General features: G+C 39.3%; 1 protein-coding gene across 4 annotated transcripts in view; it reads right to left on the bottom strand.

Moving 5' to 3' along the window:
* Positions 1–11,528: 11,528 nt before the first annotated feature.
* rhobtb4 (Rho related BTB domain containing 4) overlaps positions 11,529–17,591 on the bottom strand; it is a 61,733-nt gene continuing 55,670 nt past the window's right edge. For all 4 annotated transcript variants that reach the window (XM_041788408.1, XM_041788407.1, XM_041788409.1 and 1 more), the window contains 3 exons: positions 17,273–17,361; positions 17,020–17,125; positions 11,529–16,771 (listed from right to left, as the gene is read on the bottom strand). In XM_041788408.1, coding sequence (XP_041644342.1) covers positions 16,593–16,771; positions 17,020–17,125; positions 17,273–17,361 — 374 coding nt within the window. In that variant the 3' untranslated portion in view covers positions 11,529–16,592. The remainder of the gene's footprint in view (positions 16,772–17,019; positions 17,126–17,272; positions 17,362–17,591) is intronic.

Here is a 17,591-nt window from a genome sequence, read left to right as displayed (position 1 = left end):
GTGGGGTTTGTGTGTTTGTGGTGATGTGCAGTGTTTAGTGTCTGCCAAACAGCACCATTTTGGTCTCATCAGGCCAAAGAACTTTCTTCCACTTGACCATGGAGTCTCCCACGTGCCTTTTGGCAAACTCTAGTTGAGATTTAATGAGTTTTCTTCATCAGTATCTTTCTCTTTGCCACTCTCTCATAAAGCTTTGACTGGAGAAGAACCTGGGCAACAGTTACTGAATGCAGAGTCTCTCCCATCTCAGCTGCTGAAGCTTGTAACTCCTTCAGGGCAGTCATAGGTGTCTTGGTGGACTCTCTCACTAGTCCTCTTCTTGCACGGTCACTCAGTTTGTGAGGACGGCCTGATCAAGGCAGATTTACACATGTGCCATGTTCCTTCCATTTCTTGATGAAGGATTTAACTAAACTTCAGGGAATGCTCAGCGGCTTGGAAATATTTTTGTATCCATCCCCTGACTTGTACTTTTCAATCATCTTTCCTCTGAGTTGCTTGGAGTGTTCCTTTGTCTTCATGGTGTAATGGTAGCCACAAATACTTATTTACTGGTGACTGCATTTTCCAGATGCAGGTGCATTTATACTACAATCATATGAGACACAATCACCCCAGCGTTTCCCATTTCACAAATTGTGACACAAATTTTTCTGAATTGGCATTACTTTGTAGAACTCTACTTTGACATTACAGAGGGTTTTTTTGGTCCAAAAAGCCAAATTATACTTACTATGATTGATTTATTAAATCAATGAAAGGGTAAAATATACAAGGGGATGTATTCTTTCTATAGGCACTGTAACTGTTAGGCTTTAATGTATGCCTTACTGTTTGACAGGGATTGTACCCCCCCCAAAAGCCCAAATCTGCTGAACTTCTACAGTAACTTGTGAGAAAATTTTGCATTAGTTGTATAATCAAGCACACAAACTTTGCTGTCTTGGCCAAAGCTTGCATGCCAGAAGGACAAGGGGCATGACATCCCCACGCCGCTATTATTCTTACAACTTCCTGCTATTAGAGGCTCTCCTGCCCTCTCAGTGCTTCTCTGTAGATGTGAACGGCAGAGCTGTTATGCTCCACTTCAGAGGACTTTGGCATTTCCTCTGCTGGGGTGCGGTGGCAGCTGTTGTTGGAGATGGGGTCTAAATGTGGGAATGATTGTATTTCCACTGGGATTCAGGACTAGAGTGTTTGTGTGTGTGTGCTAATGGGGGATTTTCAACTCATTTACTGAAACTCCTTCTCTAATTGTCACTGGCGTTTTGAGCAGCTTCCTGCCTTCCTGTTAAAGTCTGGACTAACAGAGTGTGGGTGACAGCGCTGAGTGGTCCAACCACATGACACATACTCTAAAGGTCTCCCAGAGCTCTCTTTAATTCTGAATTAAAGTTTCTAAGACTGTTCTTTGATTTTCAGTGCTCGTGTATGGGACGGTTCCTTGTAATAACGTGTGGGATTGCATAATATAAATCATAATCTCCCTCTGAATTGACTAAATAAACTATCGAAACCCAACAAACCGCTTCCTTGTAGGCATGGATTAGACCAAATCCTGTTTCCCTGCATGGGTTGAATGGAGGCTTGCGTGGCAGGTTTATGTGTGCTCAGACCTGATGGGCGGGGTCAAAAGGTCAGGGATGGGTTTGGGTTCAGGGGTCACAGCGTGAGCTTTGTACTGATGTTGTCCTGCACTGCACCTGCAATATGTTTTCCATTAGTCCTCTTTACACACTTAAAGGGGGCTGAAACCTCCTCCCTGTCACACTTGCATGTGTGTGAACAGTTGCAGTGCTTGTAATTTTCTGTTCTGCTTGTCATAAATATAGCCTTTGCTATTGCATCATCTGATTGTTTTGTGAATATCTAAAGCTGCTGGAATGTGTCCAACATTTTAGGGGCTGTTTGTGCCAAGTGTCAAACTCACACTGTCTGGTACAAGGTAATATTTATTTTCATGGAAATAAGTAAGAAGCATCAGTTTTATAATTAAAGATTGTAGAAGGAAATAAACATGGATGTAGTCTCAGTGACGAAACTTGTTTCTAAAGAAGAAATTTCAAGTCAGTGATGGTTTAAATTAGTTAAAAAATGTTTAATTTAGATGGGATGGCTGGTATTGGTGTTACAAAATCTCAGGCTATGAGATCTCGCAAACTGAAACGTCACAAGAGTTAGGTTTTTGCTCATTTCCTAATAGCATGCAAGCATACGGCATCACGCACTTGCTTTCCACTCTGCATCTGTTAAAAATGCAAATCTCCATCCTGCAAATTTCCGGCTCCCCCATGTACTGAGTATGAGATCCAGGGCTTTTATTTTGAAAGCAGAGAAGCAGAAGTGTTTCACTTTCCAGTGAAAAGCTTTCGATATCTTAAAGCCCAAAAGTTTTGCCATGCTGACAACAGCCATAGCACAACATTTCAAACACGAATATGGATATTATTCATGCACAACTTTCTTAATTTTGTAAAATGAGCTAACAAGCTCTACTGAGTAAAGAAAGTGAAAGAAAATCAAGGAAATACTCTTGTCAGACACCCCTGGTACCTTGTCATCTCCCTCCTTCCTTATTCCCCCTCACAGGAGTGACAGAGAGGAAAACAGCGCAACGGGAAAAATGTCATGCCATGTTGCACCACACTGCAAATGCTGTCTGGATACAACAATAAGAATCCATTTAAGAAAGCTGATTTTGTTGCTGACACTTGAGATTCATGTGTTAAACAACAGAATATTATTATAAAAGACAGCATTTTAATGAAGGCCTGCTTTTCGACAGTTCAGGTTAATCTAACTACTTGTATCATTATTACTGGATTTGTAGCAGTGGGCATATAGAAAATAAAGCATGGGCATACTATTAAAATTCATTTAGATGCATTTTGATTTGTAGCAATATGTTAGCAGTGGTATCTATTGATTGTGAAAATGGCTGTGTTTTAAAAAAAGGGTAACAATTGTAAATAACTATTGAATTAAAGGCTATTTTCAGTCATCAGCATTGCTATCAAAGCTTTCCTAAAAATAGAGTAAAATCTCAATCTTTCTCTCTTGAGCTAAGAGTCTTGTCACACCTCTTCCAGCGGGTCATTGAAGGTGATAGTTCAGTGTCAGTAACATTTATCTAAGAGAAGTGAGGCTTACTTGCAAACAGCCACATTCCTTATTATTCAACGCTGTTTGTCTTGCTATAATAAAATATGGATGAGTTGAAAAAATACCCCATGTTCAGTTTTCATTAAAAAGAAACAATAGGGAGAAAACTCATTCTCAAACCAGTGAACATGTTTATTTGAGCTGCAAAATTCAGTATAGGGATAGATATTTGCAGCAGCCCATAGAAGGTTTGGGAAGGGCAGAACATTTCAATAAAATACAGAAAATTAATGGATTAGGATTCTGTCTATCACATTTATTTCAGGCTAACCAGAGTGTTAAAACACCTGACATAATAGGAGTGTGTCACCCTGGGGAATAAGGTAAATCTAAAAAAAAAAACTGAATATCATGATTTTTTCCCTGTGATTTGAAACTTCCATACATTCTAGATTCATCTCATGCAAAGTGAAATATTACAAGACTCTTTTTGTTTTCATATTACTGCTCACAAAAATCCACTAAAAACATTAGAATATCATAAAACATCCCTCCAAAGTAAGATTGGAGCTCCTTCTGAACAAATTACTGCATCTATGTGACATGGCATAGAGCCAATCAGTCTGTCGCACTGCTGGGGTGTTATGAAGCCCAGGTTGCTCTGAGAGTAGTCTTCAGCTCGTCTGTATTGTTGACTCTGGTGTCTCTCATCTTCCCGTTGACTTTTCCCCAGAGATTCTCTAGGGGGTTCAGGTCAGACCAGTTGGCCGGCCAATCAAGCACAGTAATATTCTGGTCAGCAAACCAGTTTCTGTTTTTTTTGGCTTCACTGTGGGCAGGTGCCAAGTCCTGCTGGAAAAGGAAATCAGTGTCTCCATAAAGCTTCTCAGCAGATGGAAGCTTAAAGAAAGCTAAAGTCTCCTGGTAGAAGGCTGACAGTGCTGACTCTAGATTTGATAAAGCACAGTGGACCAACAGGATGACATGGCACCTCAAACCATCACCAACTGTGGAAACTGAAAGCACTGGACTTCAAGAACCTTGGATTCTACACTTCCCAGATCTTCGTCCAGACTTGATTTTCAAATGAAATGCAAAATTGAGTTTCATCTGAAAACAGAACTTTGGACCACTGAACAGCGGTCCAGCTCTTTTTCTCCTTAGTCCAGATGAGAAGCTTATAACATTGTCTGTGGTTCAGGATTGACCTGACTCTACTCTAATTAAACTTTCACTGAAGCCAGTCAAGAAAAGCAAAAGCATCTTTTTGGTCAAGTAAAACTTACGGTTCCTTTTTTGCTCTTCTTTCAATAATGAAATGTTCATGATAAAACAAATCACTTCACTGCTCTCTGTTGTTTACAGGCTCCGCCACACATTTGTCATCCTTAGATAACCAGGAACAAGCATTTCAGCTTGAAGCTTTGCAAGACAGATGTGCCTGATGACAGACATGAAATCTGGCCAATACATCAGTTTTGCAAGGTCAGGGCTCTGATGAGGATTTTTCGGCTTTAAGAACTAGCATAGTTTGTTAAAATTACAGAGCTGAAAAGTCAATCATCTCTGAGAGCAAAGTTACATAAGGCTCATGATTTTATTATAGAAGTCTTATTGAAGGGCCTCTCTAAAGGAAATGCAGATTTTTGTAATGAATCTGAGATTGAAAATTGTGTTTATTTTTAGTCTTTCATTCTTGTTGTTATAGTTTTATATTGTTATTTTGTAAGAATAAGCTGGATTTAGGGAGGTGGATATCTTTGTTGCACTAACCTCATCTCAATTGCTCAACATTACCCAGAGAAATGTGTTTTTACTTCACCAGATTGAGCACATTTTGGGTGTCCTACCTCCTCCTCCTGTTGTGGTAACGCTGAGCTCAGTGGAGGAGTGTGTTATTGCTCCTCTGGAGGTTGATAATGAAGTGTGTGTGGGAGAGGCTCACTTGTTTTGATGACACAGCTGAGTGGAAGTCAGTCACAAGTGATATGCCAGAAGTGTATACACATTCATCTGAAAGCTGAGAGCACAAACACAGTACATCAGCAGCTGCTCTAAGGTTGCTTTGACTTGAAAGACTAATGATGTCAATTCAGGTGGCAGACAGGAGCGATAAGAGGAGGAAACTGCAGAGATATTTTGCAAAGATTGAAACAAAAGACGCTGGATGAAAGAAAAGGACACAGTGCATGGATTTTAAAGGCAAACATAACACTGGCTTGCACATGTGTGTAATAAAGGAAAAGAAAGAGGGGGTCTACACATTTCCTACTGATCTGGTTGTCTCCTCTATGGACTTTCAGGTGAGGTCACTGTTCAGCTATGTGACTCCACAACAACACTGACATACCTCCCCCTGAGCCTCAGTGTGTGTACCACTTACATTACTGTGCTTTGCGCAATTTCAGATCCCATTCTTACATGAAAAAAATAAGGTTTTCCAGATTGCTGTTCATTTTTCTTTTGTCTCCCTTGTTCACAACAGCAAGGAAACTTTGTACTTCCTAAGTGTTTCAAATCTGTATTTGCTTCAGTGAAATATGACAAGCACAAACTAATGGCTGGGTATTACAGGAATAAAAAGAGAGCATAAATCTTAGTGGAAAAAAGAAGCCCCTTGTCTGCTTTCTCATATGAAATAACCCTTAAATTAGGCCAATGGTGTCAGGATTCATAAACTTTGCTTAAAGGGGCCCTGATTTAGAGCTGCATGTCTGCATGTGGGGGCGTGCAGACAGTTTTGTTTATGGAGCAGATGTTGGGAAGGTCTGGACCAACAAAATGCATATGAGACACACTTAGAGGAAGGGGAAATACATACAGGAATGTGCCATCACTCCACTACTAAGAACTTTCTTTGTGCATTTTTGCTCTGCTTTGGCTGACCATTGTGTGTGCATGATCTTTGTTTGTGACCCTCTCATTTACTCACAATTTGACCCTTTATGCACATTTAACATATCACATTCTCAGCGGGTTTTCGTTTTGCTCTAAGTTACCTTTAGTAACATTGCATCACTTACTATCCAGGATGTTATTGTGTTAGCAGCGTGTCACAGTTTGCATTATAGCACAAGGCTAGTTTAGTTTCGTTCATGTCACACATTACAACTTTCCACTCCTTTACTCTCTTACCTTTGTGTGCTGCTTTGTTTAAACCCACCATGCAGAACTCCCTAAACCAGACAAGCACTTCCTGATTTTTAGGGTGGCTCTGATGTCATCACTGACATCACTGGGTCATACCAAGAGGAGGGTTTGTCTTTTCTATATCATGGTTCCTGCTGTTCATTTTTTCTTTATTCCTCAGAGAAATCGGTTACAAAGGGTTAGATAATGGCAGAGTAATTAAGTAAAGTGAAAGAGCAGTTATAAAAGTAGAAATGGGATTTGAAGTCCTTATAGTAAAGGTTATGGAGAAGTCAACCCCTGTAGGGTAAATGTCCAGGCTTCTCTGTGTTAAATGATCACCTTATAAAAGCTGCAGGAGTCATTTACCTGTCATTCATGCCTTTTTGTCCCTCTGTGCTGGAGATATAGCTGAGGTCAAAGGGGCTGTGTTTACGTTTTCCATTGTCCATCTGGGCATATTTTAAACACTCTTTCAGGGATCTTTGTCAAACTTTGCACTAATGTCTTGTCTGACTCAAGGGTGAACTGGTGAGATTCTGGAGATCATAGGTCAAAAATGAAGATTATCAGACATTATGATTCTATCTTTCTATCTGCCACAGTTTGCCAGAACAACATATTTCCTGTTTTAGATTTTTTTTTTTTTTTTTTTTTTTTCAAATCCAGCTTTTTTCATGAAAACTTGGTGGCAGTTACATTCATGGAATAACACTGCAAACATTGCATAGAGAAAAAGCCTAGTGGTCTAATCTGGGATTCAATTATGTGTCAACCCATTTCATAAGTAAATACACAAGCAATGACTTGCTTTAGCTTCATTAGCTTTTGCTTTGTAAGCTTTAGCTAAAGCTAGCATAGCTATGCTAGCTACATGATTAACATTACAACATAAGCCAATATAGATAAATAAACTGTAGCTTAAGCAAACGTAGCAAAAGCTACTTATCTACAAAGATAATGTAGATAAGTAGTTTACATCACTGCTTTATGATCTTAGCTTTAGCTACGTTATTCATGTTTGCAACGTTAGCTGTGTAGCCATGTTAGCCATGTACCTACACAGCTAATGGAGCTACATAATTTTGCTACATCAGAATGTTTTAATGGAAGACACCTTTTTTTCCTGTAAGCAGACAGTTTACTCAGCTTTATTAAACATTTTGTGATCACGTTTTGCCGGTCAAGTTATAACTTTTGACTTTTGGTATCCTTATCATTACCTTAACCCTTTCTATAACCCTAAAATAAAGTTAAATATGACTTTAATTCACAAGATTTAGTGGGTATTTCCATTCTGAGGTATCCCCTCGTATCCACAGTAAATGGCACGTCATTGTGACTCGAGTTGAAATTGCTAATTTTAGTGTCGTTTTAGCTAGCATGTTGTTGTTTCCTCTGACAAAGCCTGCAGACCCAAACAGCTGTTCAGATATGCTGAAGCAGAAGACCAAGTAGCTAGAAGCCGAAGCTAACATTGCAAAATAGTGCTGAACACAGAGGCTTTCAGGGTGAAAAATAAAAAGCTTAAAAAATTTTCAATCTAATGTACACTTGAACCAGCATTGTTTTTTTAGCCCATTTTTACATAAAACTCTTTATATTACGCAAAGCAACTATACCCAGCTACTATGCACAAAATAATAATGATACCTTGATTCATAGTACCCTCATTAAGACAGCAGGATCAAGGCAGCAAATAGCTCCTCTATACTCATCTCAAGGTCTGATTTACAAAGCATATTACGCTAATCATCTTCAAGCATAACACTTCTATAAAGTACATTGGATTGGTTTTATTAACCTAAATACACTAGAGCTGAGGTATATGAAAGTATCCTTGTCATCATTTTATTTAGCCTATCTGTATGCAGCCCTCAGTGAAGAAAGTTAGATCACTTTTCAATGCTGTTGTCTCAACCTTGGTTGCTCTGAAAACACAGTCGTACCCTTTCAAACTCAGCTTGGGAACAATAAAGACTTCTTTCAATGATTTAAATTTCTCTTTAACTTTTCAATCCTTTTACTCCACTCTTAAAGGTGTATTTTGCTGATAATTTTTTTCATCTCCAGTCATCTGTATGGTCGATAAAGAGCATGCAAAATGTGCAGTCCTCAGCTGTAACATATTGCTTTGTGTTTGGCCTTTACATTCAGATCTTCTTATCTGCTCCAGAGAGAACCCTGCAAAATGAGATCCAGATGTGGTGATGTCAGCGCACGTCCGTGACTTTACAGATGCTTGCTGCAAGGTTGCGGTGCAAGAGCAGGGACAAGGTTGGTGGGAAATTAGCGCACGGCTTACAGAGTAAATAGCTGACGCAGCATAAAAGTCTGTAATCAGTGATGAGTGTGAGCGTGAATGATGCCAAGGTCTCTGCTTGAAAATGCAGGCCAGTAAACACCATCATTTTATAGAGACTGCAAGGAAAAAGGGCGTCATTGAATGTAAATAGTTTTTTTGGCATCCAGTTCAACTATAAGTCCTAATTCAGCATTAAAACACAGAGAGACAGCATATGGTCATAAACCACTGCAGCCACCTTCTCAGTGCCTCTTCTGTCATCAGCCACATCACTAAACATCACCATGGCAACACTCCCCCCATGTTTCTGCGGCCGTCTGTGATCTCTCACCAGACCAACTTTATTAAAAGTCTCAGCTCTCTGCATGGTGATCAGGATGATGTATGTGGGAGAGAAACACCCGGAACGATCTGCTGACTCAGGCTCCTCATCAATCTTGTGTTGTTTTTTTGTTTTTTTTGTTTGTTTGTTTGTTTTGGCTTTTAATATCATAACTGGACATGTACAGTTTCATTTAAATGGAAACATGTCGAGACCTTTTTGTTTTGATCTTCATGATTATGGTGTCCAGCTCATGAAAATAAAAAATCCACTATCTCAACAATTTTTAATATTGTGAAAATGTCCAGTTTGCAAATGTTTCCTGAGCCTTCATTCTCTCACTCTGCTTCAGTGCACACAACTGCAATTATGAGGAAGACTTCTGCCTGCGGCCAGAAACTGGTTTGCTGACCATGGTATTACTGTGCTTTATTTGCCTGCCAACTGGTCTGACCTGAACCCCATAGAGACTCTATGGGGCATTGTAAAGATGAAGATGTGAGACACCAGACTCAACAATACAGACGAGCTGAAGGCTGCTGTCAGAGCAACCTGGGCTTCGTAACACCCCAGCAGTGCAACAGACTGATTGGCTCCATGCCCCATTGTATCGATGAAAGGAGCTCCAACCAATTTCTGAGTGCATAGATGAGCACAAATTTCCAGAAGGCCAACATTTCTGTTATATAGATCCCTTAGGACTGTTTATTTGTGATATTCAAATATTTTGAGATTGTAGATTTTTTATTTTCAAAAGCTGTAACTTGTGATAATCAAGAAAAAAACAAAAACATATTGAAATATTGCGTGAGATGAATCTAGAAAATGGATTAAATCACCAGGAAAACTTTTTCATGATATTCTAATTTTATAGGTTCCCTGGTTTTACCTGTCCTCTGTGTATTTTTGAACTTTTCAACTTTCATTCTGGATAAACTGCTGAAACATGGGGCATCAGTGACCTGCTGGGATCGTGTCCTCAAGGGGGGCGGCTTAGGTTTGTGTCCTACGGCTCTTTTCAGCCTTGTCATTCCCTGTTCTGTCTGCCCAGTTTTCACTCAGTGTATTATTCCATGCCTCCAAAAAAAGTATGAAAGCCCAAAAATAAATCTGAAATAACTGAATTGCTTAAACATCGATGCACTAAATATTCCAATGAAAGACTATGTTGTCATGAATTTTCCTCAGCAAGGTTGCAGTTCTCTTTAATTCCACTAGATGGCAGAAAAAGATCAAATTTTGAGTGTGTTGTAAATATTGTAGGTAAATACGAGGAAACAAAGGACAGGCAAGGTTGAAATTTATGAATGTTTCATTCTTTGCTGACTGATGCTTGTTCATATATGGACTTGTAAAAGCCACATTTTCTACAGTGGGCTAAATAGTGTGCAGCAGCTATCATTAAATTATTCGAGATTCTGTTTAAAACAAAATAATGGACATGGAGTATTAATGTTTAAAAACTAATATTTTGCTCCTCTGTAAGATAAATCTTTTAAGACTTTACATTTCTGAGGCACTTAAGTGAGGCATACCTTTTTTTTTTGTAACTCAAAACCTCAAAAAAGCTATTTAGGCTTTTGACAATCATGAGGTAAGCCTCTTTGAAACCAGGGATTCTGATCATTGAGAAATGTAAATTTAAAAAGCTTAGAAATGCTGTGATGTGCATCTAAACCATCAGTGCGTTTTCAGTGGGTAAAACTGACTACTAAACTAAAATGACCAAAACTGAGTTTTTGCTTTTTGTACTGCAAAGCATTTTATGAACCGCTTTTTACAAGTGGCTGTCTTCTTTGTAGTGTAAAACTAATTATTGTTTTTCTTCATACAGTGGAATATAAGATGTTCTACATCAGGGTTGTTCAAATTGTGGCCCAGGGGCCAAATGTGGCCCCCTGTTCATTTTTTATCGGCTTGGGGCAAATTGTAGAAATAAAACGAAATATGGCCCACAGTAGACCATGAGGCTTGTGCTCAGCTGTGCCATGGTTTTTAGTTCTAACACTTGATGGTGCTGCTGTAAATTCTGTAAACAAACATTTTGACAAGAAGAATCCGACATTTTTTCATTACTTAGGGAAATTGGAAATAATATCGACAGTCAGAATAATGAGTTCTCTATTTATAATGTCATTAGGGATCAAAACAACAGGATTAAAGCATCCAATCGCAGCACTCAAAGCATATCAAACTAATCATCTTCAAGCACCAACATTTCTGTAAAGTTTGGTGGCTTTATGCAGTTTTCTCTTGTTTTGAGTCTGAATATGGACTTGAGATGTCAGCATATCCTCCCCCTGCTGCACGGAGCATCATTTTGTTCTTGACCACCGGCAGATCCAGTTGTACATGCTGACCAGGACCCCCTAAAAACCAGATCAGCTGGCCCAAACTTCTTGATAATGATTAGTTCTTTCTTTTGTTGGCTATTGAGCCAACAAAAGCCATATAGCCATTATTTCTTTTCAAGCATATTCAGTTACTAAGCACATCTTAAATTACTGGTCCATTAGATTGGTTTGTTTAATTTTAACACACTAAGGTATATCAAAGTGGTCAGCCTTATGCTTTTTTAAGCAAACCTCATGGAAAAAAGTTTGGACACCTCTCTTCTACACTCAGTAAAGTCCACACAGCCAATAAGAAACCAATGAGACCAGTTGTTCAAAAGATTAACCGTTTTAATAAAATCCATGTCAAACATCAAAATACTGAAATGGCAAAAAAAGAAAAAACCTTTTTTTTCAACTTTGTTTTTCTTTTTTTGTACAAATCACAGTGGTTCAAAAAAATATTACAAATTTTAGTTTCAAAACATTTTTTTTTTTTTTTTGCAACAGCAGCAAAAACATTCTGATTGTTGTATATTTTCTTGAAAGCCCTTAATGGTTTGTGAGTGTGGTGTGCTCTTTTCTTTTGCCTTTATTGTAATACATTGAGTAACATGAATAGTAATAATGTTAATAAAACTCACATGAGTCAATGGAAACAAAAGTGCATAACGATACTACACAGTTAATACGATCCACTTTCAACTTACAGTATAGACCAGGGGTTAATCACACCATGTGTATATGTAGACACACTTCTTCTGTGTGCATACAATCCTCAGTATACACCAGCTTAGTTCATACATACAGTGTGGTGAGCAGTATAAAGTCAGGAGCTATCATGAGCTGGGACTCATTTTAAATGTACAACACTGTAATGTACTTTGGATAACAACTATAATTATTAAAGCATCATATATATATAGTTGTCACAGCTAATGACTGCCTTTAATTCACCAGAAGTTCACAGATTCTGTTCCCCAGCGTAGAACACACTGACTTTATGCAGGATTGCATAATTATAGCAATTTGCAGCTAAATAGTGGAAGCAAAGGGCATACTTTCTGAATTTGAGAGTTCATGAAAAAGTGAAGAAGTAACAAAATATTTGTGTTAAGTAAAAACACTTGTCCTACTTATCAAAAAGTTGTATTAGGCTACATAATAGAAAGTGCAGGCACCTGAAAGAGTGCGAAACATTATCTTAATCTGCTGGTTTGCTGGGTTTCTTGGTCATTTCATATGATTTTGTTGCGTAGCTTTAGCGTAGATGACATTACATGCTAAAATTGTAAAGCTTCATATATGTGTTATCATTGGAAGTTATCAAAATCACCTCCACAAACTATGCTAATGAAAGAAAAGCTGCCTACCATTATTTCTGTGCTAACACGTGTATTACTTGGCTTAATCGACTTTAATTTGAGCCCAGAAGGCTGCAGTAGCATGCTGTCAGAGCCAAAAGAGAGAGATTTCACTGAAGGCACAGGAGAGGAGACACCAACTACTAAAAACAAGGTGTTCCTTCATATCAATATAAAAAAGGAGGGTCTGGCCTGCTAAGAAGGAAGAAAAGTCTCACAGAAATAAATGTGGCAGTGAGAAGGATGTGCTAAGGTAGAGAAATACAATCCAAAGGGAAACCACAACCAGTAATCCTTCATCTTTAGTCTGCAGGGGTCAGTCTAGAGAAAGGAGACAAGGTTTAAAATCTGAATTTCTACATTTTTCTGTCTGTTTGCCAGTGTTTGTCAACCTTGTCTGGCCTGCAACACCATTACCCATATTCTGAATTTCACCATAATAATCAGTGAATACTCTAATAGTTTTGAACCTGAGGTATTCAGATAATCAAATAAATACTATAGCATTATAACATATATCAAAGATGTCTTAACTGATTTCATAATTTAGTTTTAGATGCAACCATAGAGACCCCATAGGAAACCTTTCTGCCTAAACAGAAGCCTAAGTGTAACCCCAGATACATGCATCATGCTCTAACCAATTCTTCTGTCATCGATTACATTCTCAAAACATGTGCATTACAACCCTTGATTTAAGCCTAATTTACTTGTTTAATGTCCTCCACCCAGTATCTTAAAAATCACAAGAACAATCTTGTTTGACCAACAGGAACAGCTTGAAAGGGACAGCTGTAACACTGCACAGCAGCAACAAGTGCAGAAAGTGGCAGCATGTTATTCAAAGTCTATTTTTTTAGTGATGCTACCATAAGCTGTGCTGAGCTGATGTAGTAAAAACAGAGTCGTGCATAAAGCCACAGCGAGAAAAAGAGCTACTGTGGGGTTCAGTGCCAACTGTAGACCTTTAAAAAGAAGCTGGACACGCCGTGTTATTCAGCTCCTCACTGAGCAAGAGGTGGGAAAATCGGAAAGACTGAAGTGGAAACATCGTGCTACAATCATGATGTTAAAAAAAAAAACAATCTTACATATAAGGAACAATTCATGCTAAGCACAGAGAAGGTAAAGTCATAGACAAAAAAGAAGAAAGTGCATTCAAACACCAAATGTCATTATCATGACAAAAATTAGGCCACCATGCAAATAAACCACGATCCAAAAGTGGTCACCCCCTCTTAGCACACAGGCCAGCCAGTGCTCCTAAAAAGTCAAAGTCAGTGGCATTACATTTACAACACAGGAATCAACCTGGTTAACCTCTCAATCACCTGGTCAGTGGAGATTCCCAACCATAATGTGAACTGTACATCCAAATTAAGAACAATCTTGAAGAAGATGCTAATGCAAAGCGGTGTAATTACACCAATCTACTCTACTGTTATCATTTGAGGCCATTTGTCTGAACAGCAGACAAGCAGCAGGCCTAAAGATTCAATCTACAAAATCAATCTTAAATTATTAACATTATCATGGCCATTATTTATTTTATCCATCATATAAACCACTGCAGAATCCATCTGCACATTTGACCTGACATCTTTATAAAATATCACTATTGTCTTTTAGTTCTCACCAACTATAAGGCACACAGACTGAGAGAAGAGGCTTAACGGGTCAAACCATCTATTAAAAAAATCTAATACGTAACCTTGCTGTGGGGACTAAAACAGTTTGTGAAGTCCATCATCCCCCATCTATGTCCTCTTTAATTCCCAAAGCTTTCAAATTTGGTGGATTTATTCCTGACTATGTAGGTCACAGGTAACGTACTTTTGCTTTTTTAGATACAGCTCAATTCTTACTCGTATCTCACGAGATGCGATCCAACTTCTATTTTGGGCGACTGACAATGACTTTAACACGCCACCCGTGGACAGCACCACATGTCTCACACCGTCTCCTACAGTTTGCCTGGGTAAAAGCTGAGGGGCGAAAACCCACAAATAGAAGCAATGTGCTAATAGAAAAATCATCACCACAATGTCTCGTTTTCACATTTGGCCCTAGAGCCCACATAAATTAGCACCTTTAACAAGAAAATCAGATTTCTGCTCTAATGTGAAGTTACATATCAAGCTGTTTGTCATTGCAGACAACACTCACAACTGCAAATTCAATCCAAAGTAGTAAAATTCTCCTGGTTAACAAGGAAGCAAAACACGCTGAATACAAAAGCAGCAAAAGAAATTACACAGGTGTAACCACTGTATATAAAAGAGAAATCTGCACATTCTCAAAAGCAGTGACCTAAAATGACCTCTTACAGACTGTTAGCAAACGGAGAAGAAAAATTAAGTTTTTTTTAAAAAATGCTCGTATTAAATTGCAACACCATCAACACTTCTGCACGTTCATTGCAGGTAAACACTAAACAGCTAGACAAACTGCAGATATATATCGCATGTGTTCGCTGCGTGTTCATGTGGACACTGTCCCACTGTATCCAAAGCACCATTTTTCAATTTCAGCCCGAGGAATAGAAGGCAATGTCCTGCAGACACCTTATCTCCCAGAAAACACCACCACAAGGAGGGGTTTAATCATTATACCACACTGCTTCCTTCTTCAAACACACCTTTAGTCTTCCTCTTCCCTTTAAAGGAAGCAAGGATCCAGAAATAGAGTGAGGAAGAAAGAGATCAAAATAATCACAGCTTTGGTTTTCAGAATTAGATGAAAATTGACAGGTTTTGTTTTTAAAATGCACTAAAAACGTGTGCTTTACACTCTGCATGGATTTAAATGATACTGATGCTCTTAATAACTGAAACAAGACATCTCAGACATCGAAACTCTCAGTTAGAGTGAGGGTTAGTGCTGGGGCCCTGAGCAGTGCTGCCCCTAGTGGTGTAGGGGTGTAAAGGCAGGCCGGCTTAGGTGCTTCAGCGCAGCCTAGTGGTCATGGACGTTACAAGCGCGTTAGTTAATACTGTACCCATCATTCCTCCATGGTAGAGGTATAAAGTAAGGCTAGCCCTCATTCACTTCCATCATAGAGTGGTCACTTTGAATGTCTCTGAAGTGCAGTTTGGTGAATCCAACTCATCCAGGAGAGCTTTTGTTTGCTTCATTTGCACATGTGGCGTGCATGAAAGGAGGGTGGGGAGGTGCAAGGCTGCATGACAGACAACTAGGGCTGCATTAACAGGAGGCTAATAGCTATCATTTGGCCTCCTGATGGAGCAGCCTTACTTGCTAATGGTTGCTCTCAAACTGGGCTCTAACTGTCCCATTTGTGCAGCAAAGTCCTTAACACTTCCTCGGATTAGCAAGCACCCTCATCCTAAAAGATGCTAAATGTATACATAAAAAGTTCAAATTAATAATAAATTCATTGTTAAGTGTGTATTCCTGGGATTCCAGCGCTGGTTTTTGAGGGGCGGATCTTTTGCACAGGTCTGCGTGTGCGAGCTAACAGTCTGCTAAGAAGTGAAGGCAGAGGTAAGCTCCAGTGAGGAGCAGCAGTGTTCCATGTGTAATAGTCATTAAGGTCAAAGTGAAGGATGGAGACTGAGAGAGATAGAGAGCCCTTGCTCCCAGTCCAATCACTCAAAGGCTGGGACGCTGTGAGTGCTGGTGGAGGGACGGAGCTCTGGTTGAGGGGACGAGGGGGCTGCACTGCAACGCCGCAGGCCAGCACAGATCAGGGCGTCTGGGAAGCACTCAACTGGGAAGCATCACTCAATCATAAAAAATGCAAACATACGCTCACACACCCACGCACATACCCTTCAGTTTAGTCTACACTTGCCACACAAGAAAATGCACTCATGAAGTTACCCACAGTTATAAAGAGGCACATACATTCCCCCAAGCATGCTGACATTCAGGCGTAGTCACACTGAGAGTCATTTCTCCTCTGACTGACGGATCGAAGCCGACCTCCTCCTATATAAGCGTTACAGGGCATAGGGGTTAGTTATCCTGGACGGGATAACCCAGGTCAGGGTGTAGGAGTCAGTGGAAGAAACCCTTTAGGAGACATGTGGAGAGGAGGATGGGTGTTTCCAGAAACACCAGCCCCGTTTGGTGTGCTGCTTGCGCAAGATCTCCTCCTCACGTTCACGCTCTTTCTGAGAGCGCAGGTAGCGGTCCTCCTCCTTCAGGAACCACACAGGAGGCCAGCGCTGCTTCTCAAAGTGCCTCTGGTTTTCTACAGAGAAGAAAATATGCTATTAGTTATGTTTATGACTTTCTACTATTATCTCTTTTTTGTAGCTAAAGTTCAGACTTCCATGCCCAACCGAATGTTTGATATGAACAAGTCACATCATGCTACAGTTCCTCAGTAACCATGATAGTTTGTCAAAAGAAAAAAAAAAAAAAAAAAAACACAGTTCTGTAATGCAGTGATTATGTGGAGGCAGACTATCAAGGCCAAAAGATGTGAAGTGCTTTTACCTGGAGACATGACCTTCATGTCCTTGGGAAACTTGCGACAGATGCTGTTGTAATTAGTGCAGATGTGGTGGAGACACCAAGCTGACAGCTGCTTGGCATTATGGAACTAAAAAAGGAGAAAAAGAGAAGGGTTATTACAGCTGTGAAAGAGGAGATCAGAAAATTTCAAAGATAAACAAAATGTTCTCAAATGCACCCACGTACTATTGGAAAAGATCAAAAGCTAATTTTTATTTGCAGACCCTGGACATACCTGTGCAATTTCCAGGTAAGCCAACACCTGCCCATCAATGTCACCTCCTTTGACAGCCAACTGGAGCAGCTCATCCACAGCATGTTGTTCTGAAAATGCACAAAAATATACAGAATTATGACAGCATTTGGATCTACATTTTACCTCTCAGTCATGAAGTTTTCCTCAGTCTGACAGTTAAAACAAACACTACCCTAAAAACTAAACCAGCCTTGTTATTGATAAATAACTTTAGAAGATATTCTGCCACAAAAAGCTAGGACAAGACTTAAATTTAAGATCTTTTCATTCTGGATCAAATTTTTCAATTATTTTATTA

The sequence above is a fragment of the Cheilinus undulatus genome, linkage group 5 (genome assembly GCF_018320785.1).
Source record: "Cheilinus undulatus linkage group 5, ASM1832078v1, whole genome shotgun sequence".
Classification (NCBI taxonomy): domain Eukaryota; kingdom Metazoa; phylum Chordata; class Actinopteri; order Labriformes; family Labridae; genus Cheilinus; species Cheilinus undulatus.
Note: the sequence above shows the minus strand (reverse complement) of the source record. Positions and strands in the feature narration are given on the sequence as shown.